At 44.3% G+C, this 23947-nt stretch overlaps 1 protein-coding gene across 1 annotated transcript in view; it reads left to right on the top strand.

Moving 5' to 3' along the window:
* CNN3 (calponin 3) overlaps window positions 1-23947 on the top strand; it is a 193047-nt gene that overhangs the window by 153172 nt on the left and 15928 nt on the right. Inside the window, exons 5-6 of the mRNA XM_085601493.1 lie at window positions 16695-16811; window positions 21156-21302. Coding sequence (XP_085457619.1) covers window positions 16695-16811; window positions 21156-21302 — 264 coding nt within the window. The remainder of the gene's footprint in view (window positions 1-16694; window positions 16812-21155; window positions 21303-23947) is intronic.

Genomic DNA, 23947 nt, shown 5'->3' with positions numbered 1-23947 from the left:
GTAGCAATTTTCTTCTCATTCCTCACTCTCCACAGCAGTGGCGTAGCTAGGGGGCGGCGAAGGTGAGCAAGTCGTGTCTGTCGACTACCACCATCCGCCCCCGAGAACTAGTCTGCCGTCGTCCGCCACGCCCCACCGGAACAAGCAGTTCGTCAGTCAACGTTCCCCCCCCCCCCCCCCCCCCTCCACCCCCCCTTCTGTCTTTTACCTGCACCGGGTGGCAAACTTAGGGGCTGCCCTGGGTGGCAGTAGGTCTAGGTGCACCACTGCTCCGCAGGATGCCTACCATGTCCAGCATTAAGTTTACAATGCATGTAGGCCAGATTCTTTGTGTAGTTTTTTTTTTATTGGTTTGACGTGCATCCATCATTGTGTGGCAGGTATTTATAGGAAATATTTTAGTACTAAACGTTTGTCTATTTTCTTGTGCTTGCCTTCATCCAAGTCTTTATCGCTTTGACCTGCAGTAAATGTTGTGGGAGAAAAATGGCAGCAACAGAATGCTTCTCATCCTGGTCAATCTGTTGTACAAGAAGTGGTGCACACGGGAGCATATATGAAGATGGTCTATCCTTGAGAGGTCCTTAAAGAGGAGTGCGCCAACAAATTAGTTTGAGTGGGTCAGTACTGGCATGACACTGCTCCACCTCCTCCCAAGCAGAGCTTCCTGCACTCTAGTGAGATGAAGAGATTTTAAATGGCAACTCCACAAGTGGATTCATCTGCTAACTGGCCCAACACTATCTTCGTCACCTTGCCAGAAAAACCTAGTAACTCTAAATTCCAGTCCACTACATTATTTGCTTTCAGTAATGCAAGAACTGCAAACACTAGCATTTCTGATTAACAAAACTGGTCAATTTAATAATTTATCTTGCTCAGTATGAGGTTTTGGTAGAGGATCTCTGCTGGATCATTTGTCAAATGTACCAACATTAAACCAGCGGTGTCTTCTCAATCTGCTCTTTAATTTAAGTGACTTTTCCCATCAGACATTGTACATATTCTTACAGTTTCGATGTCTGTTTAGCACACTCTATTTAAATCACTGGGTTTATCACACTTGCACAAAAATCTACAAGAAGCATGATTTATGTCTATATTTGGGATTCGATGCCTAAAACAAAGGGTGCAGTGTTCTTCTAGAGAGATCCGATTTTAAATCTGGTAATCTTCTTTACACATGCACTGCCCATATTTAACTTTTGCAGCGTGAATCTTTCTGGATTCACTATGCTGTGCATTATTCCGCGATCTGGTGGTTGGGTCCGGATTCGTAGTCTGTCTTGGTTTTTTTTGTAGCCCAGGTGGGCGTCGACATCCCACCATTTGGTGCACCTCTTGTGACGTCGTTGTGCTTCCTGCGGAAGTCCCACCTTTGGGGCGCCATCTTCAAATTCTTTTTTCCGCCGTTGGGTCTGGATCGTCATCGAGAAGCTCCAGGATTTCAATCGAAGGAAGAAGGAGAAAACGCGAGTTTCGTCGAGAAAGAACAACTGAGATCACAGAGAGGAATAACTTACATCCGGGACGCGAAGAAGGAAGAATTCCCAGGAATTTTCTTCTACGCCCTTCGAAGATGCGCACTCAGAGGCTCTGAGCGCAATGGACAAGACACCATTCAAATTCTGCCCTAACTGCCACCACAAGTTCGCGCAGAAGGACCAGCATCCGGTCTGCAACCTTTGCCTACCGATCGACCACCCGAGCAAGGACTGCAACGCCTGTGCAGCTTTCGCGCCGAAGACGCTCCGGGTGAGAGAACGCCAGAGAAGAGCTAACTTCAGCATGGAAGGCAAGGGTAAGGCCCCGTCGCTTTACGATCTGGGCCTCTCCACCGACGAGGAGGACAACATCGCCAAAGGACCCGACATCTTCACGGTCGCAGAGACCGATACGAAAACGCCTGATGAGGTAAGAGAATCGTCGAGTTCAAAACCCCCGAAAGGGCCTCAAACCCGAGACAGACTCTCGAAAATCTGAGAAAGTCCTCAAAAGGAGCACCGGCGCTGAAAATTTCGACGACCAAGGGTGGATCCATGGACAAAAGGCCGAGCGGATCCTGCGAGAAGGACTCCCTGGTACCGAAGGACGCCGAAAGGCTGAGTTCGTCGAGAACAGCCCACGAAGTGGGGCGTTCGACGCAGAAAGACAAGCCAGCGTCGACGCAAGCTCCGTCAAAGAGCAGCGGTCGACGTCGAAAGCATCTCCGAAATGGAGAAGAAGAGCAGGCTCGAGGCGGAGATGGAGAGCATCCTTCAGAGGAAGCAGGAGTTCGACGCCAAATTGAAAGAATTCAGAATTCCAACTACTCCGTCGACAGACGTCGTCGAGATCGAGGAACAGGACGAATTCTACGCCGAAGGGCTGCCGGGAGATCCTGAGGAGGAGGAAGAAGGCACCTACTATGAAGGCGAAGTCGAGGAGGCCGACCAGCAGTCGTTCTACGGCTCGGCGCCATCAACCACTCACGAGCTGGATTGGCAAGAGATCGACGCCGAAGAGCCCGTGGACACGTATCCTTCGAGGCCTTCGCCGCCAGACGACATCTGGGTGTACAATATGGTAGTCAGGAGTGCTGCAGCAGCCTTTGGGGTAAAACTGGACGAGGAGAAGCCGAAAGCTGATTTCCTTCTCGAGACCCTGCTCCCCATTCAGACGAGGAGCCAGTTCCTTCCCATGCTCCAAAGCGTAATGAACCAGGGGAAGGAGGCCTTTAAGGAGCCAGCAACATGCCGGTCCATCACGCCCAGGACGGAGAAGAAATACAAGCACTCCTCCCTGGACCCGCCTTACATCAAGGGAGCGGTCACTGCCGACTCCATCGCTTCCACGGCCAGGAGAAGGGCCAACGTGCCAGCGACCTCGGGACCACCCCCTGATAAGGAAAGCAGGAGAATGGACCTCACTGGAAGGAAGGTCGAAAGGAACGCTGCAATGCACTGGCACATGGCGAACTCCAATGCGCTTCTCAATCGACACCAGTACCAGCACTGCGACGAGATGGGGGAATTATTCAAACACCTCCCTGAAGAGTACCGCCAAAGAGCATCCCACCTTGTGGAAGAAGGTAAAAACATAGCCAACTCATGCATTAAAACTGCATTGGATGGGGCGGAAACTTCAAGCAGACTAATGGCCATAGGGATCACCGAACGAAGACAGGCCTGGCTGAGAATCTCTGGATTCAAACAGGAGGTGCAGAGCAACATATTAAACACCCCTTTCAACGGGGAAACACTGTTCGGGGCGACCGTGGACGAAAAGCTCACCCAGCTGAAGAACGAGACGGCAAGGTCCATGGGGATCCTACAGTTCAGGGGATGAGAAGAGGCACTCCAACTAGAAGACCCTACGGTAGAGGGGGTAACCAGCAGGGAGCATCGCACCAGACGTTCCAGCAAGGACAGCAGGGTGAAAGTCACGGCCAGCAAGGTCAGCAAAAACAAAACTGGCAGTACCAGCCAAGGGGCCAGTCCTTTCGCGGGAGGGGAAATGGACGTAGCCAAAGGAGACTAGGGAGTGACCAACCCTCATCGAAGTGACTCGGCACGCATGGGGATGCTCACCCCCAACATACCCCCAGGGGTGAGGCGCAATGCAAAAACAACGAGAGGGGGAAGAGACCCAATCGCCTACGAACATCCAACACCCGTAGGCGGAAGGCTGGGCCTCTACCTACAGGAATGGCAACGTATAACCACGGACAAGTGGATCCTAAACGTCATACAACACGATTACTGCGTGGACTTTGAGGGGACGCCTCCAAACAGAAAACCAAAATGAAGGCAACGCTCAGGTCAGGAGCTTGCTCAACTCAGAGAGGAAACACTGAAGCTGCTCGAAAAGAGAGCCATCGAGCCAGTGCCTTACAAGGAAAGGAACAAAGGGGTCTACTCGAACTACTTCGTGGTACCAAAAGTAGACGGAAATCTCAGACCCATCCTGGATCTGCGATACCTAAACAAATACATCAGAACACAAAAGTTCAAAATGACATCACTACAGGAGGTGCTGCCCCAAATAAGGGACGGAGACTTCATGTCCACCGTGGACCTCAAGGATGCCTACCTGCACATCCCAATAAACGGAAGGCACAACTTTTAAGATTCAGCATCAACCAGGACCATTACCAATTCACGACCCTGGCCTTCGGGCTAAAATCAGCACCAAGGGTATTCACGAAATGCCTGTCTGCAGTCGCAGCATACCTACGAAGGAAGGGGATTCATGTGTCCCCTTACCTAGACGACTGGCTGATCAAAGCAAACACCCACGAAAAGTGCGAGAAACACGCAGCACAGGTGACAAAGACACTGACGAACCTGGGGTTCTCCATACACTGGGGGAAGTCTTCAATGAAGCCAGAACAGGTGAAGATTTTCCTGGGAGCAAAAATCAACACCATAAACAGGACGGTCGTGCCCAGCGACAGGAGAGCAGAAGCCCTACTGAGGGAGACGAGCCTCTACCAGAAGGGGTGAGTTCTGACAGTGAGAACAGTGAGCAAGATCATGGGGATGATGGCGTCATGTATCCACCTGGTCCCAAATGTACGACTGCACATGAGACCATTCCAAGAATGGCTACAACAGCAATGGTCACAGGCAAGCGGAAGTTGTGAAGATCTAGTGGTTGTTATGCACGCAGTGCAGGAAGAGAACTTGGTGGAACAGGGACAACATAACTACAGGGAAAAGCCTGGCACCACCAAGCCCAACTGTGACCATCACCACGGACGCATCTCAAAGGGGATGGGGAGCACACATGGACCAACTCAGAGTGAGGGGTCTGTGGGCTCCGGCAGATGCGGTCAGACATATCAATTACCTGTAATTGAAGACTGTCCTGCTAGCCCTGAAAGCATTCCAGAAGCACCTGTACAACCAGAGAGTGTTGATTCAAACGGACAACACCACAACCATGTTTTATATCAACAAACAGGGTGGGACACAGTCGTTCCCCCTTTCCACTCTGGCACAGGAGATTTGGAGATGGGCCATACCTCTCAAGATAGACCTGCTAGCGATTCACCTACCAGGGAAGGACAATGTGGAGGCAGACTGGCTAAGCAGGCAGACCTCTGCTTCACACGAGTGGGAGCTCAATGGGCACGAAACGCAGAAGCTTTTCCAGAAATGGGGAACTCCCACAATAGACCTGTTTGCAACACGCCAGAATGCAAAATGCCGAAGCTTCGCGTCCAGGCAACCAGATCAGCAATCCCAAGGGAATGCCCTATGGATAAGCAGGTCAAGGACATTTGCCTACGCTTTTCCGCCGATACCACTGTTACACAGGGTGCTCGAGAAATTCAGAACCAGCAACATGACACTGATCCTGGTGGCACCACAGTGGGCAAGGCAGACTTGGTTCTCCCAAATTCTAGAAATGGCTCCAGGGAATCCCCACTGATTCACAAGAAGAAAGGACCTGCTCTCCATGCAGAACGGAGAGGTTCTACATCCAGAGCCAGAAAGCCTCAGCCTGGCGGCATGGCTCCTGAAGAGTTAGTTTGCGGACCTTAGATTGCCTCCAAGCATTATGCGAGTGCTGCGAGAGGCAAGGAGACCAACTACACGCAAATGCTATAGTGCAAAATGGAAAAGATTTACAATATGGTGTGGCAAAAAAGGCCTGCAGAATAAAATGACAAAGGACTCGACAGTGCTGAGATACCTCACGCACCTTCTGAAAAGTAACCTATGCTCCACCTCCTTAAGGGTACACCTAGCGGCGATAGTAGCCTACACAAGAGGGGAGAAGGGTGGAAGTTTCTTTACGTCGCAGGTAGTAAAGAGATTCATGGAAGGGGCGAAACGAATCGCGCCACCTAAAAGGTTGCCGCCGCCGGCATGGAACCTCAACGTGGTCCTGACGGAGCTTATGAAAGCACCATTTGAACCCATACACAAGGCATCAATGCAAATGTTGACTATGAAAACGGCATTTCTGGTAGCCATAACCTCGCTACGCAGGGTGAGCGAACTGCAAGCACTAACGATGCGTTAAAGCCCAACATAAAGATACACAAGGACAGGGTTGTCCTGAGAACGGACCCACACTTCATGCCTAAAGTCGTGTCGGCATTCCATTTGAACCAGAGTATTCCGATACCGAGTTTCTTTCAAAACCCAACTTCGAACGCAGAAAAGGCTCTACACACTCTAGACGCTAGGAGAGCGGTGATGCACTACATTGAGAGGACCAAGGAACACAGAAAAACTCAGCAGCTCTTTGTGTCCTTTGCATCAAGCTTCATGGGGAGACCAGTGACAAAGGGCACCATTGCTAGATGGATTGCGCTAACTATACAGTTTTGCCACAAACAGGCAGGACAGGAGCTAACGGAGGGGCCTCAAGCTCACTCCACAAGGAAGAAAGGGGCAACCATTGCCTTTCTGGCACACGCCCATTCAGGACATATGCCTGGCGGCAACATGGGCTTCGGTGCACACGTTCACCAAGCACTGCTGCGTGGACATACAGATGAACAAGGAAGCACAAGTAGGACAGAAGGTGCTTCAACACATATTCAACGACCAACGCTCATCTACCACCCAGCCACCACAAAGATAACAAACCGCTACAAAGTCTATGCACAGCATAGTGAATCCAGAAAGATTCACGCTGCAAAACGAATAGTTTCTTACCTGTCGGTGTAGTTTTGCAGCTTGAAGATCTTTCTGGATTCACTAGCGAACCCACCCACCTCCGCCAGGAAGATGAAGCTGGAGGAAGAGGGGGACAAACAGAGGTACAGAAGGAATGAAATACTACAGAAAAGTGGACATATAATTTAATCATTCGCCTAGGGTTAAAAAAACAAAAAGAGGAAAAAAGAACCCGAAGATGGCGCCCCAAAGGTGGGACTTCCGCAGGAAGCACGACGACGTCACGAGAGGTGCACCAAATGGTGGGACGTCGACGCCCACCTGGGCTACAAAAAAACACCAAAAAAAACCAAGAGACTACGAATCCGGACCCAACCACCAGATCGCAGAATAATGCACAGCATAGTGAATCCAGAAAGATCTTCAAGCTGCAAAACTACACCGACCGGTAAACTATTCGTTTCTTTGAAACTATTTTAAAAGAGCAGTTGATTTCTTCTTTAGTTTAAAAAGTTTTGTCAGGATAACGCTTGCTTTCCATTCTGTACAGCAACAGTGTGGCACTGTTGAGGGAGAAAATGGCAGTCATTATCGATCAGTCCATTTTTATTCACCTGCCATTTTATAGACTTCTCTCTTTTTACGATATGGGGTAAAGAAGGGTATGTCCTTATACTGAAGGCATATCCTTTCTACTGAAGACCCAGTTTTCTTCCTCAATTGCCCCTATTGCAAGGTGGAAAATTTGGTACAATAATTTGTAAGAGCAGAGTTGTCTGCAACTCATTTCTTTTTTTTCATTCATTCATTCAAAAAACTTTATTTCGGCCACAAAGGCCATAAAAGCAAGAATACAATACAGCAATTATATATCAAAAGCAGATCACATTTTAACCACCAAAACAGAATAAAATAATCAGATTAAAATATTCACATTATTAATAATTGGTGGAAAATTTCCTACGCTGAAACCATACAGCATTTAAAAAACGTGAAACTGCGAACACAATTTCTTTTTACTGCGTCTGAAGTAAGGGTTCTTTTTACCTGGAGTAGTTTTACGTTGTATAGATCTATTGAGGGGAGACGTTAGTCGCATCTTTAGATTATGCACAATATTTATTTGTGGGAGGGAACAATAGTTACATTTCTCTTCGATTTTGTTTTGCATTATTGCCCAGAAATAAAGTTTAGTTTTGAAATTGTCTTTTCACAACACAAGAGAATTGTCAAAACTGTGTCAAGAATATAGAAGTGTACACATTTGTCATCCATCATTTTTAGATCTAGAGTTAAAATTTGTCCCTCTTGTCATTCATCATTCTGAGATCGGGAGTTCAAATTTGGCCCTTAGTCTTTTTTGCACAGTAAATGCTGTCCTAAATCTGCTTGCTTTCACATCTGGCCAGTTTACTATTGCTTTCACATGCCGAGCATGTGAAATTGTTTCCACGTTCCTCTAAGTTTTACAACAGAATTGGGTCATTCTGAATTTCCTTTCTTGTTTTTAAGTTGAGCCTAGGCAGGGCACATGCGCTATCTTCGAGACATGCTGTATTCACTATATGGGCTTCAAGACCGCCCATAGGCTTGTAATTAGCTGGTTCAATTGTCACCCCCGTAATCTTGCTTTCTATTTGTTTATGGCATATATTTGGCAAGCCTCCTTTAGTGTTTATCCATCCCTGAGAGCAGCGACCAAGTACAATGTCCCTCCACTTGTTAGCATTATAGCAGTTTCTGTGGAACTTTCTTTGTTTGCAAAGGGATTGATATGATTGCTTGTGTTTCTTCGCTTGTGTTTCTTCTTTTGAAGTTGTATTTGTCTTTCTGTAGGCGCAATTAATTTTGTCGTTGCTTTCAACCCAGCGCTTGCTTTTGGAAAGTTCCTGTTTCAAGCTGCTACTGCGCCCCACAGCACTCACTACAAATCACCCGCTCTTAGAGCACATCTACTTCAGGGCTCCCCGTGTTCCTCTCTTCTGAAGCTGTGAGGATGTAGTGCCATACTAGTGCGAGGCACAGGGCGTGAGCCAGGCACAGCGCGGACCATGAACTGCATAGAGCACGAGCTTCGGAAATCCCTAGTAAGGATCAGATAAAACATGAGGGCGAGAGAGAGGGACGTCACAATACTAGACACAATCACACAGCCGTGGGGTTTTACTAAAATCAGTCTACAATATTACCATCGTCCATTGAGCACAATATCCCACTCACCTGTTTACCAATTATCCCAGTCTCTTCTTGCTACATGTGAGAAAATCCACTGTGACATAGCTCGCCTATCGGCATTGTGTGATGATACGGGGTACTGAGGTGCCTGGTTCCCGAGACTTCTGAGCTATTGGAGGGGATTGGGTGGTTAGTCATAAACTTCATAACTTATTCCCTGTGTATTTATTTACAGCTGTGCAGCTTGATATTAAATACACAGATTGCCCAAGGTGCGTTATGCAGTTTGAATGGAATTAACTCGTGTAGGAAAGGCTTTCTTTTTAAAAAGTGATCTAATTTCTTTAGTACTAACAATTTGCGTATTTTTGTCCAAGTAACGTTTATTGAAATCAATTTTGGTGTTTAGCTTTAAGAATATGAAAAGTTCTGCGGTAACGTAATATGTCCCTTTTTAAAATATGCATTCTGTTTCTGACCCATCCCTTCTTCATTTGTGACTGCAGGCGCTCTAGCAGGAGTAGTGAGTGGGCGAGGTAGCTAGTGTTTTGGAAGTTGTGTTGCTGGAGTGTCCTGAATGTGCTGGATACCGGCTGCTGCAGCTGTGCAGTAGCATGGGATAACAAACGGGCAGATTCCTAAGTGCGGCACTTCAACACTGAAGGTGGAACTAGGTGACCAATGACTTCACTCTCATGTATACTTCTCTCACCCTGCACAACTGCACTCTGTTCACGTGTGCTTCTCCCCCACTCCCAATGTTGCTTTCTGCCACATGCAATACTTCCACTCCCCCACGAGTTTCCCATTCACTCCTCTGATACCCCGACCACCTTACACCCTTCTAGTGAGAAACTAAACCCCTCAACCTAAGTGTTTCCTTAAATCTCGGCACTGCCTGTTTGCTGTTTATAAAATCGTACAAGCAGTGTATGTACCAGTAACCGTATAACATCACTTTAATTTTATTACTTGTTGAGTTATTCCCACACCCCACAACACGGAGGCATTTGATGTTACCCTGTCTGCTTCAGTACTTTTTTAAATCTAAGGGACTTTCGACTATCTGGCACCATCGACCATATCCCTCTTATCCACACGCATCAGTATTTCACATCTGCACAACAGATTGTCTCGGCTGCAGACCTAATTCTGAGGAAAAAAATTGAACTTATAACATGCCAATGTGGACAGCCTCCTATTACCAGTGAAATAAACTTAAGTTCAGATGTCACTTAAAGCTTTTTCCATTTACTTAACTGTCGACTCAGCTGAAAGTAACCCAGTAGTAACTTGTAGCATCCCTGCATGATTCGCTTGTTTGAAAATTCGCCAGTAAAAATTGGAAAAAAAACCTTTATAATTGAAAGGCTCTGAGAATTTTAGTTGCATTTAAGCCGTATCATTTAACATTTCCTTACATTCTTCTACACTTACCAGGGCCGAAAGGCACTGATCTCGTGCTGTTAGACCGTATATAACTTAGGTCATGTGTAATGTTTTTATTTAAAACAAATCTATAAGACGCATTAATCTATCGCAAATTGAAAATAAAGACATTTGTTATTCCAAATGTCCTTACCAGGCTGCACTCCGCCTTTGTATCATGAGGCTCCCACAGCAGAGCGTCTCCAGCCTGGAGCACACACACGACAGAGGCACAGGAGGTGGGCGATTTCAGCAGTTGCCGGTAAAAAGTCAATCGGAAAGCTTCATCAAATAAGAACTGGCTGGGCTCACCTTATGGATCTTCACCTTGCATGATAGAATCTGGAGATCAGTCACTGACCTCTATCATCTATCAAAGGGCAGTACTTCAGGGAATCTAATGGGCCGACCTATTAATATCAATGTCTGTATTTGCTTTTTTAACAGAGCTCCCTCACTTTGGTGTCTGAATCCCCACCCACTGGAATGTTGTTGGGGATACTGTCTGTCCTTCATCTTCTCACATCAATTCATGCGTGCTTCTATGCCACTCCCAATGTTACTTTCTGCCATGTGCGATGCTTCCACTTTTGCTCCCTTACTAGTTTCCCATTAACTCCTCTGATATCTCAACCACCTTACACCATCATAACCAATGGGCCCTGACCAAGCCAATCGGGATCTCTGTTTTCATGATAATATGCATTTTGAACTTTGAAGCCACAGGGGATAATCACTCCTGCGCAACTGCTCACCGCATGCACAAAACACTCTTTAAAAAGTGTTGTCCGCTAAATGCAGCCAGACAAACTGTAAACAATGCATTGTTCATAGGGTGCTCTTAGTGCGGTTAGTCATAGGGGACACACATTTGAATAGCTCACCCTGACCCACACAAACTGTAAAAAAAACAATGTGTAGGTATTGTATCGCTCTTCAATCTCTGGTGGCACAGCACCCATGAAAATGTGCTGCATGGCTGTACACTTATAAGTCCAAAAGGTGAGACCTATTTGCTATGCCAATGCTTGTTCTCATCTGCGGTGCTATTACTTCCTGCTCATTCAATCTGAAACTCATCCATTGATGTTCCTTAACTCCTATAACAGTCTCTGTAGTTAAAAACACCTAGGATCCCAAATACACTTGTGTTGGGCTAAATTTTTGGGCTACTTCTCAAGCGTCATTTGGCCCAATATCTGTGGAAATGTTAGTTGTACGTCCTTTTCTCATTTTTTTTTGCTGTATTAAACTACCTAAGTTAATGGTATTACTAAGGAACAATCTGAAGGTCTAACGTTCATTTTTAGGTCTCGCCTAGCAAACGCAGCGCAGCTACTTTGCCTTGGTGAGACTCTATTGTTGTCATTTTCGTTTGCGATGGGAGACCAACCATGTGCGCACCCGGACAGGCGATGTGCGCGTGGATGGTGTCTCCCACCGCGCGCTTGATTTATTACAGCTCGGCCGCTCGCGCCCTCTCTTTGCCTGCTCGCGGTTGCTTTCACTTTTGTGAAAAGCCGAGAGGGGTATATCCACAGTGGTCAGGGACAGCCTGTCTGACCAAGGGGCAGAGGCAGAGCCCAGCATAATTAGCAATAATCAGGGTGCGCCCCAATTCAAAGGCCTTGAATGACTCCAGGAAGTCCTGCCCCGGCCTGTTTCGACTCCGAGCACACTCTGGTATGACAAGAGGACATCAAATGCACGCGGCTGAACAGCCGCTGCTCCTCCAGCTTGCAACTCAGTCATTTTTCTACGGTGCATCAAAACGGTATGAATTTTCCCTTAACCAAGTGCTGAAAAATGTTCTCAAACAAGTGAACGGAAAGTGAGAAATCTACTCCGGTGTAAGTCTCTCTCCTGCGGTGGCCTGTTTCTATCCAAGCAAATACAAGAAACCGCCTCTTTACGAATACCACTACCCTAACCACATTTCCATGGTGCCTAAAATCAATAAAGGGCCGAGAGTCCACATGCCCCACTCACGGAGTAGTAGTCGAGGGAGGCCCACGGGGCACACCCGGATTGAATGCATTAGCGGCGGCTCGTCGCCCAACGCTCAAGAGCCAAAAATATTTGGTGAAGTCATTGCGGATCTTCGAGAAATAGTATGTCGCAGCTTTTGCTGCTTTGATCTGTGATGGCGGCTACTTTTTTTCCTTTCCGCCTGCCTGTCTGGTCCTATCTGCTTTCTCTCAGTTCATTTGTGCTCAGGGTACTATAAAAGTGGTAAATCCTGCAGTGGTTCCCAGACCCCTCTTGCTTTTTAATGTTTGGTGTGTGTGGACATGTGAATATATCAATGTATGCGTATTTGTGCGTGTGTGCTTTGAATGGGTATGTGCGTGTGAATTTGCTTGCATGAGTGCACACTTGTGAATCCATGGGCCTCAGTGAGTGCATGTAGATGGGTGAGTGGGTGTGTGGCCTGCCCACCCCTCCCGCTCGAATTACCAGTTTCCACTGGGCATTACTGCCGTTGAGAACAGCAGGATCCAAGGTATACTGGCAACCAACACTGACCTGATGATCTCCATAGACTCCTGAGCTAGAGCTCTGACACCAGTTTGAAGGAGACAGCGCTCACCTTGGCATGAGGAACTGGGCCCACTGCTAATCCCCATGGAGCGAGAACACAACTTGGGAGTGATGTCTGACCATGACCTAATATTTAACCCCAAAATAAATGCAGTCCCAGAAAACCATTCCGCTATCTACGTCTGCCAAAGGGGGTTCTGCCATTTCTCCAATCCTCTCCCAAAAATACCCTAAAGCTCACTGTGTTCATGTCCCTGTTGGATTATTGCAGCAGTCTATGCATAAATCTCTTCAACACCTCAGTAGATGCACCAGAGAGTTCATTCATTATTAATCGCTTTACCTATTGTTTAGTTTGAAATGGCATGACCACATAACACCAGCCCTGACATCCCTCCTATGGCTCCCGGTAAAAGAAAGCAAAATATGTGGCATCGTACACACAGTACTCTATAGTTGTTCACTTCACTGCCTTACAAAACTGTATCTTAATTTCTGACCAGGAGCCTCTGGTCTGCTAAAAGCCATCTTTTAACAACCTCACCTACATACAAGGGTTTGCTACTCAATCTACTCGTGTTTAAGGCTTTTGCATGTGGAATACCCTACCACTACATTTGCGAGTGAAAAATTACTACTCCAAATTTAGAAGATTCTTAAAGACCGATGTCTTCAATGGTTCAATAATTTGGTCTTCCTCGAGACACTTCTGAGTTCGAGCCTGACGCCCAGATAACCTTACAGCAGTGTTGCCTTCTTCACCATAGGTTTTCAGGTCTCTTACTCTTCTTCAAAGCTTTACCATATCGAATAGCGGGTATCAGTGGCATGCCCCAACCTTACCAGCTCATCGATTGGTTCTTCGTACTTGCTTCTTCGTACTTGCAAATCCTTATCTTGTAACCCACTACTACCTATATGTATCCATACCCAAAGTGTTCTGCACCATAATCTTGAAATTCTACATATGAATAAATCCATGTATATGGACACATTTCTGTCTTGTGTATATCAAAAGCACATTGTTCACCTAAATAATACATTTTAGAATGTTTGGAGTGCTTTTTATCCCTTACCCCAACAAGGCCTCAGAGCACCTTCTGAGAGGATGAGTGCATGGCTATTCAGTAGGGGCAGGGAGCTGGTGTATAGTGTATTCTATGAGTAGGGTGGCTGGTGTGGTGCATAATGCTTGGTGGTGGTGTAATCATGTTCAGGTGATCTTGAGGCTGCACTTAAGGATGAGGGTGAGGGAGATGTGCGAGAGCTGGGGTTATTTTCTCATATACGTAGCACTGATCTAGGTGGGTAAATGGCTTTGGGGACCATCCCCACAGGCACTTCATTTACAGTCCACTGCAGTTTTTTTTTTCTGGGAGTGCCAGCCTCCACTTGGGAAAAGGGCAGCATAAAATTACTTTTCATTTGATTTTTTTTAATTTGAATTATTAGTTCTGGCTAAAAATTAAATTTTAACAATGCTCCTAATCTAACATGTTAGTTTGTTCATGCTACCTTTAACCCGTTGAGTAACCTAATGGTTCACAGCGGAATAAAAAATATTGGAACATTGTTTTTTATTGGCTCTATTATGCACTTAAATGTGGCCACCAAAAACAAAGAAAAGTGAAATAAGGAAAGGCTACATAATGAGTAAAGCAACATGATCAGCTGTCTAACTTCAGCCCATATCAATCGCATATAGCTGCTGTGATGGCTCAGGGGGCTAATTATTACTGCTGAAATCTACAGTGATCTGAAGGCGCACAGTGAATCTGCCAAAGCAAAATCAGCCTTCGATTCTTCCAATGTTGGTAAATTAACTATGTAACATTAAATTGGATAATAGTAACATCGGTTATTTGCACCACTTACAAAATCGGTGTATGAAGCGCTATTTAAGATTTTTCTTCATGCAGCACAACCCACTTATCTTCTCTCGAGTTTGCTACATGGAAACTTCACTGTTCTAGACTATGGACCTCGTCACCAGTTTGCTCTTAAATTCCAATATGTGCTGTAACTCCTGTTACTGCACATATATTCAAATTAAGAGCATTGTGATAAAAATCCCATCCCATGGTTTCATTTAGCAGGTCAATTCTGCTGATATTTACCAGGGAAAGTAAATAATGGGACAGGTGGCAAACTGTGTTATTTTCCATTATTGGGAAAACCGTAATTGGGTGGTATTTCTCGCACCCAATACATTCTGGCCCAGCAGAGTCAGATTTTTTTCGAGTGTGATAAATATTGCATCAATTAATGACCAACTCGTAAGGAGTGCCTGGAATGGATGGTAAAACTGTGTAAATGACCTTAATTTAAAGCATAAACAAGTATTTGCAATGCAGTAGGTCTCATTTGCGAGGGTTTTAGCTATTGCCATTAAATGACAATGGCTAGAAATTATTTGTTGGTATTTAAAACGGATAAATAAAAGGCATTGTAATTTACAATGCCAATAGCTTAAACTCTCGTAAATGCGAGACCTATTGCATTGCAAATGCTTGTTATGAAATGCAACAGTATTCATTAGAACTGTCGGGCGGGTGCCTACGCACCATGTGATCTTTGCTCCAGTGCACACTTACAAAGGTCCACTGTATGCTTTGTGACGCCAGGGGTACGTCCAAGGCTTCCTGAACTCTAATATCTTTTGTCTATTCATGATCCGCACCGGACATCCCCTAGAGCTATTATTTTGGTAAACAATGAACATAGTGAGTGGCTGGAAATATGGAAAATTGATTATACTTGGCTTTCCTAGTTTCATTAGTTTGTTTTGCTGCCTATAAGGGCAATGCCATGGATCCCTAATCGTTGCACAAAGATTGTATGCTGTGGGTGTGAGGGATTTTCCCCCCCAAAACTGAGAATCTGGGAGGATTGTTGCCATTTCTGCACATTTTACTAGGTAAGTGGTGGGCTGATGACGTGTAGGTATTTTTAAGTGATGACCTCCCTTGAAGTGTGCGTTTGTGGGGATGGTTTGTTGTCTTTGTAGGTGACAGAAGTGAGAGGTGACTGGCCATCAAAAAGCACCTGTTAATATTTCCAGTAAATGAGCAGCTATTGTGTTATTCCACTGCCATGATTCTTAATTCCGGCTGCCGGGTACAGTTCAAACTATAGTAATGGTGGCAGGATATTTTTAACAAGGGTTTGGTCAGGATTTTTCATATGGTTATTTTAAGTAAACATATTACTGCCCTAGTTCAACACTGTGTATGTTGTGGAAACTCCTGCAGCACCTGTTGGGAACCACATCTTTGGAAACGTTGTGGGTGGGAGAAATGCCAAGGTTCTGGACTTAATTGCAATGAGAAGGTAATCCAACTAGAGTAAACTTAAGTGTTGTGATCATTTACGTTAAAATTAACCATGCTTAACCCTCTCTACTCTTCCCCACCTTCCCCTCCCTCTCTGGGTCTTTTAGTAGGCTATCAGTTGCTTAAATGTGGTATGTTTTATCCAATGAGTTGGTATTTGTCTTTGAGAGCCCTATGCTCTAGTTGGTATTTTTGACAAGAACTTTAAATTACTTACCAGTTAAAATTAAATTCACCTGAATGTAGTCTAACATAGCAGTGTCTCTGTCTGGAGCTTTTATTCCATCTTGTTTGTGGAATGTATTTTATGGCTTATTGTAGAGTATTTCGTTTATATTTGATTTTACTTCACACCCCCACACTGAAAAAGGTCTTTAAAAAAAGCTCTTTGTATCAGAATCCGAATCATTGTATGTTTATGCTCTAATGAAGTTTGAAATGCTCTTATTTAGGACGTTGTGGTTGGCGTGGGCAAGCTTAGTGCAGATACTTCTTGAACATTCAGCTGTGTTTACGACCTTTAATAATTATAGATTTGTGGTTTCATTCACTTTGCATGGACTTTAAACCATATAATTTATTTTGTGACTCTTTTTATTTCCAGGCAAAAACTAAAGGTTTCCACACGACCGTTGACATTGGTGTCAAGTACTCAGAAAAACAGAAAAGGCAATTTGATGATGAGAAACTCAAAGCTGGGCAAAGTGTAATCGGACTGCAGGTAATGGGGCAGAAATAAATTTGAAAATTCTTTACTTTTCGTAAAAGGACAAACCATGTTTTAGATACCTGTTCATTCTGACCTGATCTAGAGTTAGTGTTGTATACAAATCCCCTAGTGAATGGTAGATGACTTGAAATAATTTGATTCCAAGTTTTTTGTGTTAAGTATTGTAAATAACCTACTCCTCCTCTCTCCCAGTTGTCCTACCCTCACTCTCCTATTATATACTCCACTTTCGCCACGTGCAACCCAGCATGCCATCTCTCTTCTGCCCTTGCCTCTTCCCTTCCATTTATTTCTGTTTGTGAGATTGACTTATAAATGTATATTTTGAACATTAATCAAAAAGTCAGTTTTTTCAAAACCTGGTGAGGTGGAGAATTTTTCTTTAAATGTAACCATTCTTTATTCGAGCTCTTTGGTAGTGAAGAAAGGGTTCCTGTAAGTTGCCTTTGAATTTTCCAGGAAAATTCATACACTGCTCATAGAAAGTAAGATTTCCCAGATGAGTATACAAAAAACAGAAGCGCAAGAACAACCAAATCCCCTACATTTCACTCCAAATCGACACCATCTCGTACTCCAGGTTTTTTTTTTTTTTACTGTTTCACGGTGCGAAGCTGACATTCAACCCCAGAGAACACAGATGTACCTCCACTCTCGGGGATGCAAATAAAGCCTTGAATCCCACTTTAATTTACATCATCTGGGCACATGTTCCACTAAGGACTGCCACCATTTCTACGCAATGATGCATACTGCTATGCTACACTTCCTAATGCAGGGGTACTCACAAACTTTGTCGGGGGCCAAAATTACAGTGTGGTTAGTGGCCGAGGGCCACACTGGTAGGGATGGAGTCAGTGGGGGCGGGGATCAGTGGGGATCGGAGCTGCAACTACAAAGAGCACATTTTGATAATACATTTTTATTTGAAGGCATGAACTACACAAGAAACATGCTGAATCTGCGACGAGGGTGACATTGAGCACTTTGGGGGTGTTATGCCGTTGAAATCACTGGAGAATAAGCATTTTACAGGGAGATGCTCCCGTGTAGGGGAGGTCTAAGGGGTCATTTTGATTATTTGAGGTATGCCACCGAGTCCAATGAGTAGGTGACAACCTCCAAATGGGGATGAATTGACTGAGAGATGCCAACTCTTCCTCGAAAGCAACTCGGTTTCAGGAGAGAAGAGGCTGCGCTCCAGCGTCTACTCGGATTTGACTAAGCTCAGGTTTTAACCCAGCCTCTTTTTACTGCTCCATAAACCTCTTTAACCCCAACAACCCCCCATCCACACGCACCTCTCCTCAGGCACTCTTCCATGCGACTACGAGAAATCCTTTTAGCTCCGCCCCTTCCGGACTACACCCCTCTCTCACTTTCAATGGCGGTGTGTTCCTAGCCTCGCTCCTAGGTCTCTTCGTTGCACTAACTCACCGGTTCCGTGTGTGACTCGGAGGCAGGCAGGCTAATCGGAGGCAAGCAGTAAGCAGAGACGATGGCCATAGGAGGAAACGTTCTGAATACGTATTCAAGCGTATTCACAACGTTTGCTCCTGCGGCCATCTTCCCCGTTTACTCCAAGGAAGAAACTGCGGCATGTAATCGAACAAGGTCCGTGGGCCACCAATGAAGGCCAGGTGGGCCGTACTATGAGTAACCCTGTCCTAATGTATCAGTAGCAGTCATGAAAGTGACTTTTCCTTAATGTGGGTGAGTCCGAACTACATAATCGCCTTCAGATTTACCAATACCGGATATCATGTGTCGATTTTTCACTGTCTACATCTAGTGAAAATCCCCCTTGTAGATAGTTTTAATTGTGCCGACCAATTAGCCGTAAACGAGATATATGAAGTTTGTAGCCAATTTGGTGCAACGTTTTATTACAGATAAATCAATTGATGGTTCATACCGTGTAACTTTTTGATTGCTTCTATTTATTGCCACTGATTTAGCATTTGGAACCCAAGGTAGAAACTTGAGATCTGGTACATAATGTACTGTTTTCACTTCATATCATTTCATCCACGTGTAAATGCTTGGGACAACTTGATGATCTGTGCAAATGATTTGGAGACGAGATGTAGATGGGTACCTAGTATGTCTTCAAAAAATGTCAGCTGTGGTAACTGAAGGACATGAAATAAAAACAATCATGAAGTATGTTAGTTTCCTAATGTTGTGTACCGCTTCCTTCACCCATAAAGGTTTCTTCCAATGAAGTTCAAAAGCCAGAAAACTGCAAGGATAAAGCAAAAATGTCACCTACCTTGGTTGAAACCGGACCAAGCATAATGAATTTAAAGAAATCTATTTAAGGTCGTTAATTAGTAAATCGTTTTAACAGCGAGTAAAATGCATTCAGTTTTTAGCTATATATGAAAGCCAGCAGAGGAATCCGTTCAGCTTGGTCAGTCTTGTGATTTCAGCTGCAATAGCCCAAAGCAAAAATGAAGTAGGGCCAAAATATATGTTCGAATATAAGATTAAATTAATCCATGTCACTTCCAGCAATACTGCAATCGTTTTTTTTCTGGCACAGAGCTACAGCAACCATCAAGGCTAATTTAATATACATTATTCATAATGACTCCATGCAGGAAATATATTTGTTGCGCTATAAATTAATGTCAACATAGAAAAACTCCTTGTTCTGCAAGACCTTTCAGTAACCCCGACCACAAATGGGATAGGAGTATCTGCTGTTCTTGTCTAATCAGTCATAAGCTGGTCATTGTCTTTAAGTAAAATCATAGAAACAAAAAAACGCAGTGCAGCAAATTATGGTGTAAAGTGTTTGTGCTTGTAAGATTATTCTGTTATAAATCTTGATGGAGGAGGTGGGGGTTGCGATTCACCAGTATGCTGTCAATACCCAAGTGCACTTAAACATATCTTTACCAAAAGTCATCTGTAATATTCTTCACAATTGGATGTCAATGAACCTGTATGTTAAACTCTTAGAAAACCAAACTGATCATTATAAAGTCTCCCACGCGTCTAAATTCAAAATGGGTGCTCAACATGGATGGTTTCACACCTACTCAGTAGATGAAGGAAAATCAGAGATTGCGGATTGATACCCATTTGTCTATAAAGTCTTGCATCACTTGCAGCTGTTTTAGCTATTTTCTTACCATGTCTAAACTGTGACCGCCCCGCAGACTCTGGTGTGCCAAGGTCATCCCTAATGCCTATAAAGAGCATTTTTGTTTTTCAGCGGCCAGGGTAATATTGGGAGCCTGAAAATATGAACACACAATGCCTGTACTAAATTATCTTCACTCTTTCTCTTGATGCCAGAATGAAATGTAATTCGGCACACAACACATGAGGCCGTTCGCAATCGACACCAGAACTTCCCAAGAGCCTCCTATAAAATCTCCAGCGACATCAAGAATTTGAGGAGCTTTGAGTGTAGAATGGAATCCAATCAAACTCTTGCAAACCTGCCACACAGTCCTCTGTTGCAGCTTCCATCCCCTAGTACTCGCTACGAGTTGATTGGCGGGCTCCACTTTTGCTGTAGACTTAAGACCTGCACATACAAAACCCTACCTGAGCTAATCTCCTTCGCAGTCCTGCTTATTCCCTTTCTACCATAGTCTCCCCTCATTCCTCCCTAATCCTTTTCACTCCCTGGTCCTCCTCAGGCCCTTTAATGTGTGCCTGTCTTTACTTCCTACTTTTATTTTTGCCCTTTGTCTTAGTGTAAACATTTGATTCATTTCTACACAATGTCTCATTCAATTTTTCCCTTCTTCCCAATCTGTTATGCTCAATTTTTCGCCTTCGTATTGCTTTCCTACCAGCTTCATTTTACAGACCACTGACTAAATCTGTATATTGACAGAACTGAAATTGAATTCCCAGTTTAAATGGTTTCCGGGTGCTGATCAATTAGCTTCCTGTGCCAAAAGCTCCCTTTATTTTGAAGACCTCCGTTATTACTGCAGTACCATGATCAGAGCAGTCATTGACTTTCCTCTGCCACATTGTCCCTTCTTTTATAGTTCCTGGAGGTGCATCTCGCTAATTTGCTACAGTCATCTGGGTTTACCAGTAGCACAAGTATGCATACCTTGAAATATGTCAAAAATCTAAGTGTACAAACTGTATTTCGTTACATTAACTATTTGAATGGTCCCGAACACTCTAGACAGTTGTGCATGCTTTAGAAAGTGGACTATTCCAATTTGCAATAAAAGTAACAACGGGTAATCGTTTGCCTTTGAGTTTATTTTACCAGAATCTATACGTTGGTTCTACTATTAATGGAGGTCTCTAGTGTAAACTGTTATTCACTTTTAATTTATTTTATTTTTAACTTAGATGGGCACCAATAAATGCGCCAGTCAAGCAGGTATGACTGCCTATGGGACCCGGCGACATCTTTACGACCCAAAGATGCAAACAGACAAACCGTTTGACCAGACGACCATCAGTCTCCAGATGGGCACCAACAAAGGGGCGAGTCAGGTATGTGAATTTGAAACAATATGAAGCATGCCAATACAGATTGCACCTCTGGATTTGAGATAATGTATTCATTGATTTTTCATTGTTTATATTGATGAGATAAACGGCAGTCCCAGTTTACCTCGTTGATGAGAGATCTGTTCAGGAAGAGTTGGGGCCGGTAAGGGATCAAAGAGAAAAGTAAACCGCAATTGAGCGATATGATGGCTGAAGGTGTCAAACATTTCAGGCTTATGTTTATATAGCATTTGGCACTCCTCAGATTCACAATTTGTCTGGAGCTGCTGACAGATCTTGATGACCATTTCATACTGATTGCACAGCTCCAAATGTTCTGCTTCCTAAACAGCACACTGCTGCACGCTAATGTCTATAGCATTATACAACTAGGCACGTGCATTTTGGTCCATATCTTTCTATTCAATGGGAAAGACCCTAGGAAAAAGCGGTTGCCACTTACTTTAGGAAGTGTTTGTGGAGATTTCCCAAATCTTGCTGGGTGTTTGGGAGGCACTATATGTCCCTGTGGTGCTGCAGTATTTGTCCTTTCATACTGTGAATTTGCATCAGTTCAATATGTTGAAGAAATACTCTCGTGGAATCTTGATACTTATGTCTTTTTTTTTGGCCAGAATATCCTTCTACCCACCCCCTATGTTATGATTACTGTACTATAGTGTTATATGCCATATGTCTTGTTGTACCTGAAGGCTGAATCTGGAGGGATATGTTATCTGGAGACCATGCACATGTCAAGGGAGAGGATGTGGCCTAACCGCTAGAGCGGTCTACATGGAAGCTGGGGAACCGGGTTCGATTCTCAGCAGAAACGCTCAACATACTGTGATTTTGGGCAAATCACTTAATCTCTCCGTGCCTACCAAAATGCATGTGACCATCTGTAACGGAACTGGTGCTCATGTAAAGCACTCTGATGCCATTAGGTCGAGTTTAAGCTATAGAAAACTCCCCCCCCCCGCAGACACCCACCCACCCACCCCCAAAAAAGAGGCTTCTTTCTTTGCAATAAGTGTGGGTCCTCGTGGAGGGAGTATGTCCCTGTTAAGGAATCAACTACTCTTCACTTTTGGCAAGAGGAACCATCCTTCATTTAGACACATAGCTAAGAAGGCATGATTGACCTATAAGACACAACAAATATCTCCAAAGTACTCCCCAAACTCCTCACACATAGCTGCATAATGGCATTGATAGTAGTGAAGGGAGCCTACAAAAGTACCAATCCTGGACCCAAACTCAAGAGGGTGGGTGACCAAATCTGGAATGTCCTTCTCTTTTCTGTTTGAGGTCAAAGTTCCCTCAGTTTCTATTAATTCTGAGATTGGTGGTCAGCCATGCTCTTTCTGTGCTCATTCCTAAAAGCCATGCAATGGTTCCTATTAATCTGCTCATTGGCCAATCAGCCTTTTCTCTTAATTAGGTTTGGAGTGGTCTAGACTCAGCTGACTCAGTATTACTTTCTAATATAATTATATTAATCTCCTAATTCTCCGCATTCTAAAATTTCATGAGTACCTCGGGTTTAAGGGAGGATGCTGTTTAATGACCACCCTTTAGCTGATTGCTCAGGCCAGATACCGTGGGACAAGAGGTTCAGTAATGCTAAATCACTAGAATGGATCGATGGGCTGGGGACAAAACCTTAATCGAGGGATTATGAATGCCAGGGGGAATACCCCCTTTGCTTTGCTTTACTTGTATTGATAAGTGGGTTAGGTAATGGAGGGACAAGGAGCATGCTAAATCTACGTATCATAACAGAATAGAATTTTAAGAAAATTGAAAACAACCAATTACTAAGCAAAAGACGAATTTTTAGTGTGCAATTGTCTCTGCTAAGACCAGACTTCTGTATTTGATACAGGTGCATACTTCTATGTGGTAACATGTTGGTTATTTTATCGAGGACAAAGGAAAACAAACTCCTAGCTTAGCATAGTTACGCATTCACACTGAGGGACACTGCACCCAATCTCCTTTGGAGGCCTGGGTATGCCTCTTGTAAGCACAATCTCTTCGGTGGAAGATGTCAGCCGCTCGAGCAATGAATTGCAGTTAGATGGAGTGGTAGGAGGAGAAGCCACACAGATAAATGTTCAGAGAAGCAGCCTTTCAATTTCTACAAAATTCAGACTTCCTGACCTCTTGGACACTAATTATACATGTAGGTCTTGTCTGTTATACCTAGGTTCATGTCGTGCTATAATTCTAGTTTTATCATTGTGTGTTTTCAATGTAAGTAGGTAGGGCCCATAGTAAATGCACCATTTCGGTGATGTCCTCACATTCTGCGGTAATCTAAAGGACTGCTGGCGAATGCACTAGTTTATGCTTGTGGTATTGTAGATCACATGCTGTGCATTCTATCAACTAGTGTTTGTTGGGTTTTGAATCTCTACAAGTGTTCTTGTTCAAAGAATGTGTTAGGTAATTTGCTGCATGCTCAAAACCAATGTCCCTGAAACCCACAATGTACTAGGGCAGATTTATTTTTTCTGTAATCGGGTTAAGGCTTGAAAACCTCACGACACTAAAGGTGTTGACATTGTAGAGCTGGAACATGAAACAAAGTGAAACCAGAGAAGAACTAGAGGACCCCATTTCAGGAATGAATGGGGAGATCA

Source organism: Triturus cristatus, chromosome 4_2 (assembly GCF_964204655.1).
Source record: "Triturus cristatus chromosome 4_2, aTriCri1.1, whole genome shotgun sequence".
Classification (NCBI taxonomy): domain Eukaryota; kingdom Metazoa; phylum Chordata; class Amphibia; order Caudata; family Salamandridae; genus Triturus; species Triturus cristatus.
This window is presented reverse-complemented; position numbering and strand designations above follow the sequence as displayed.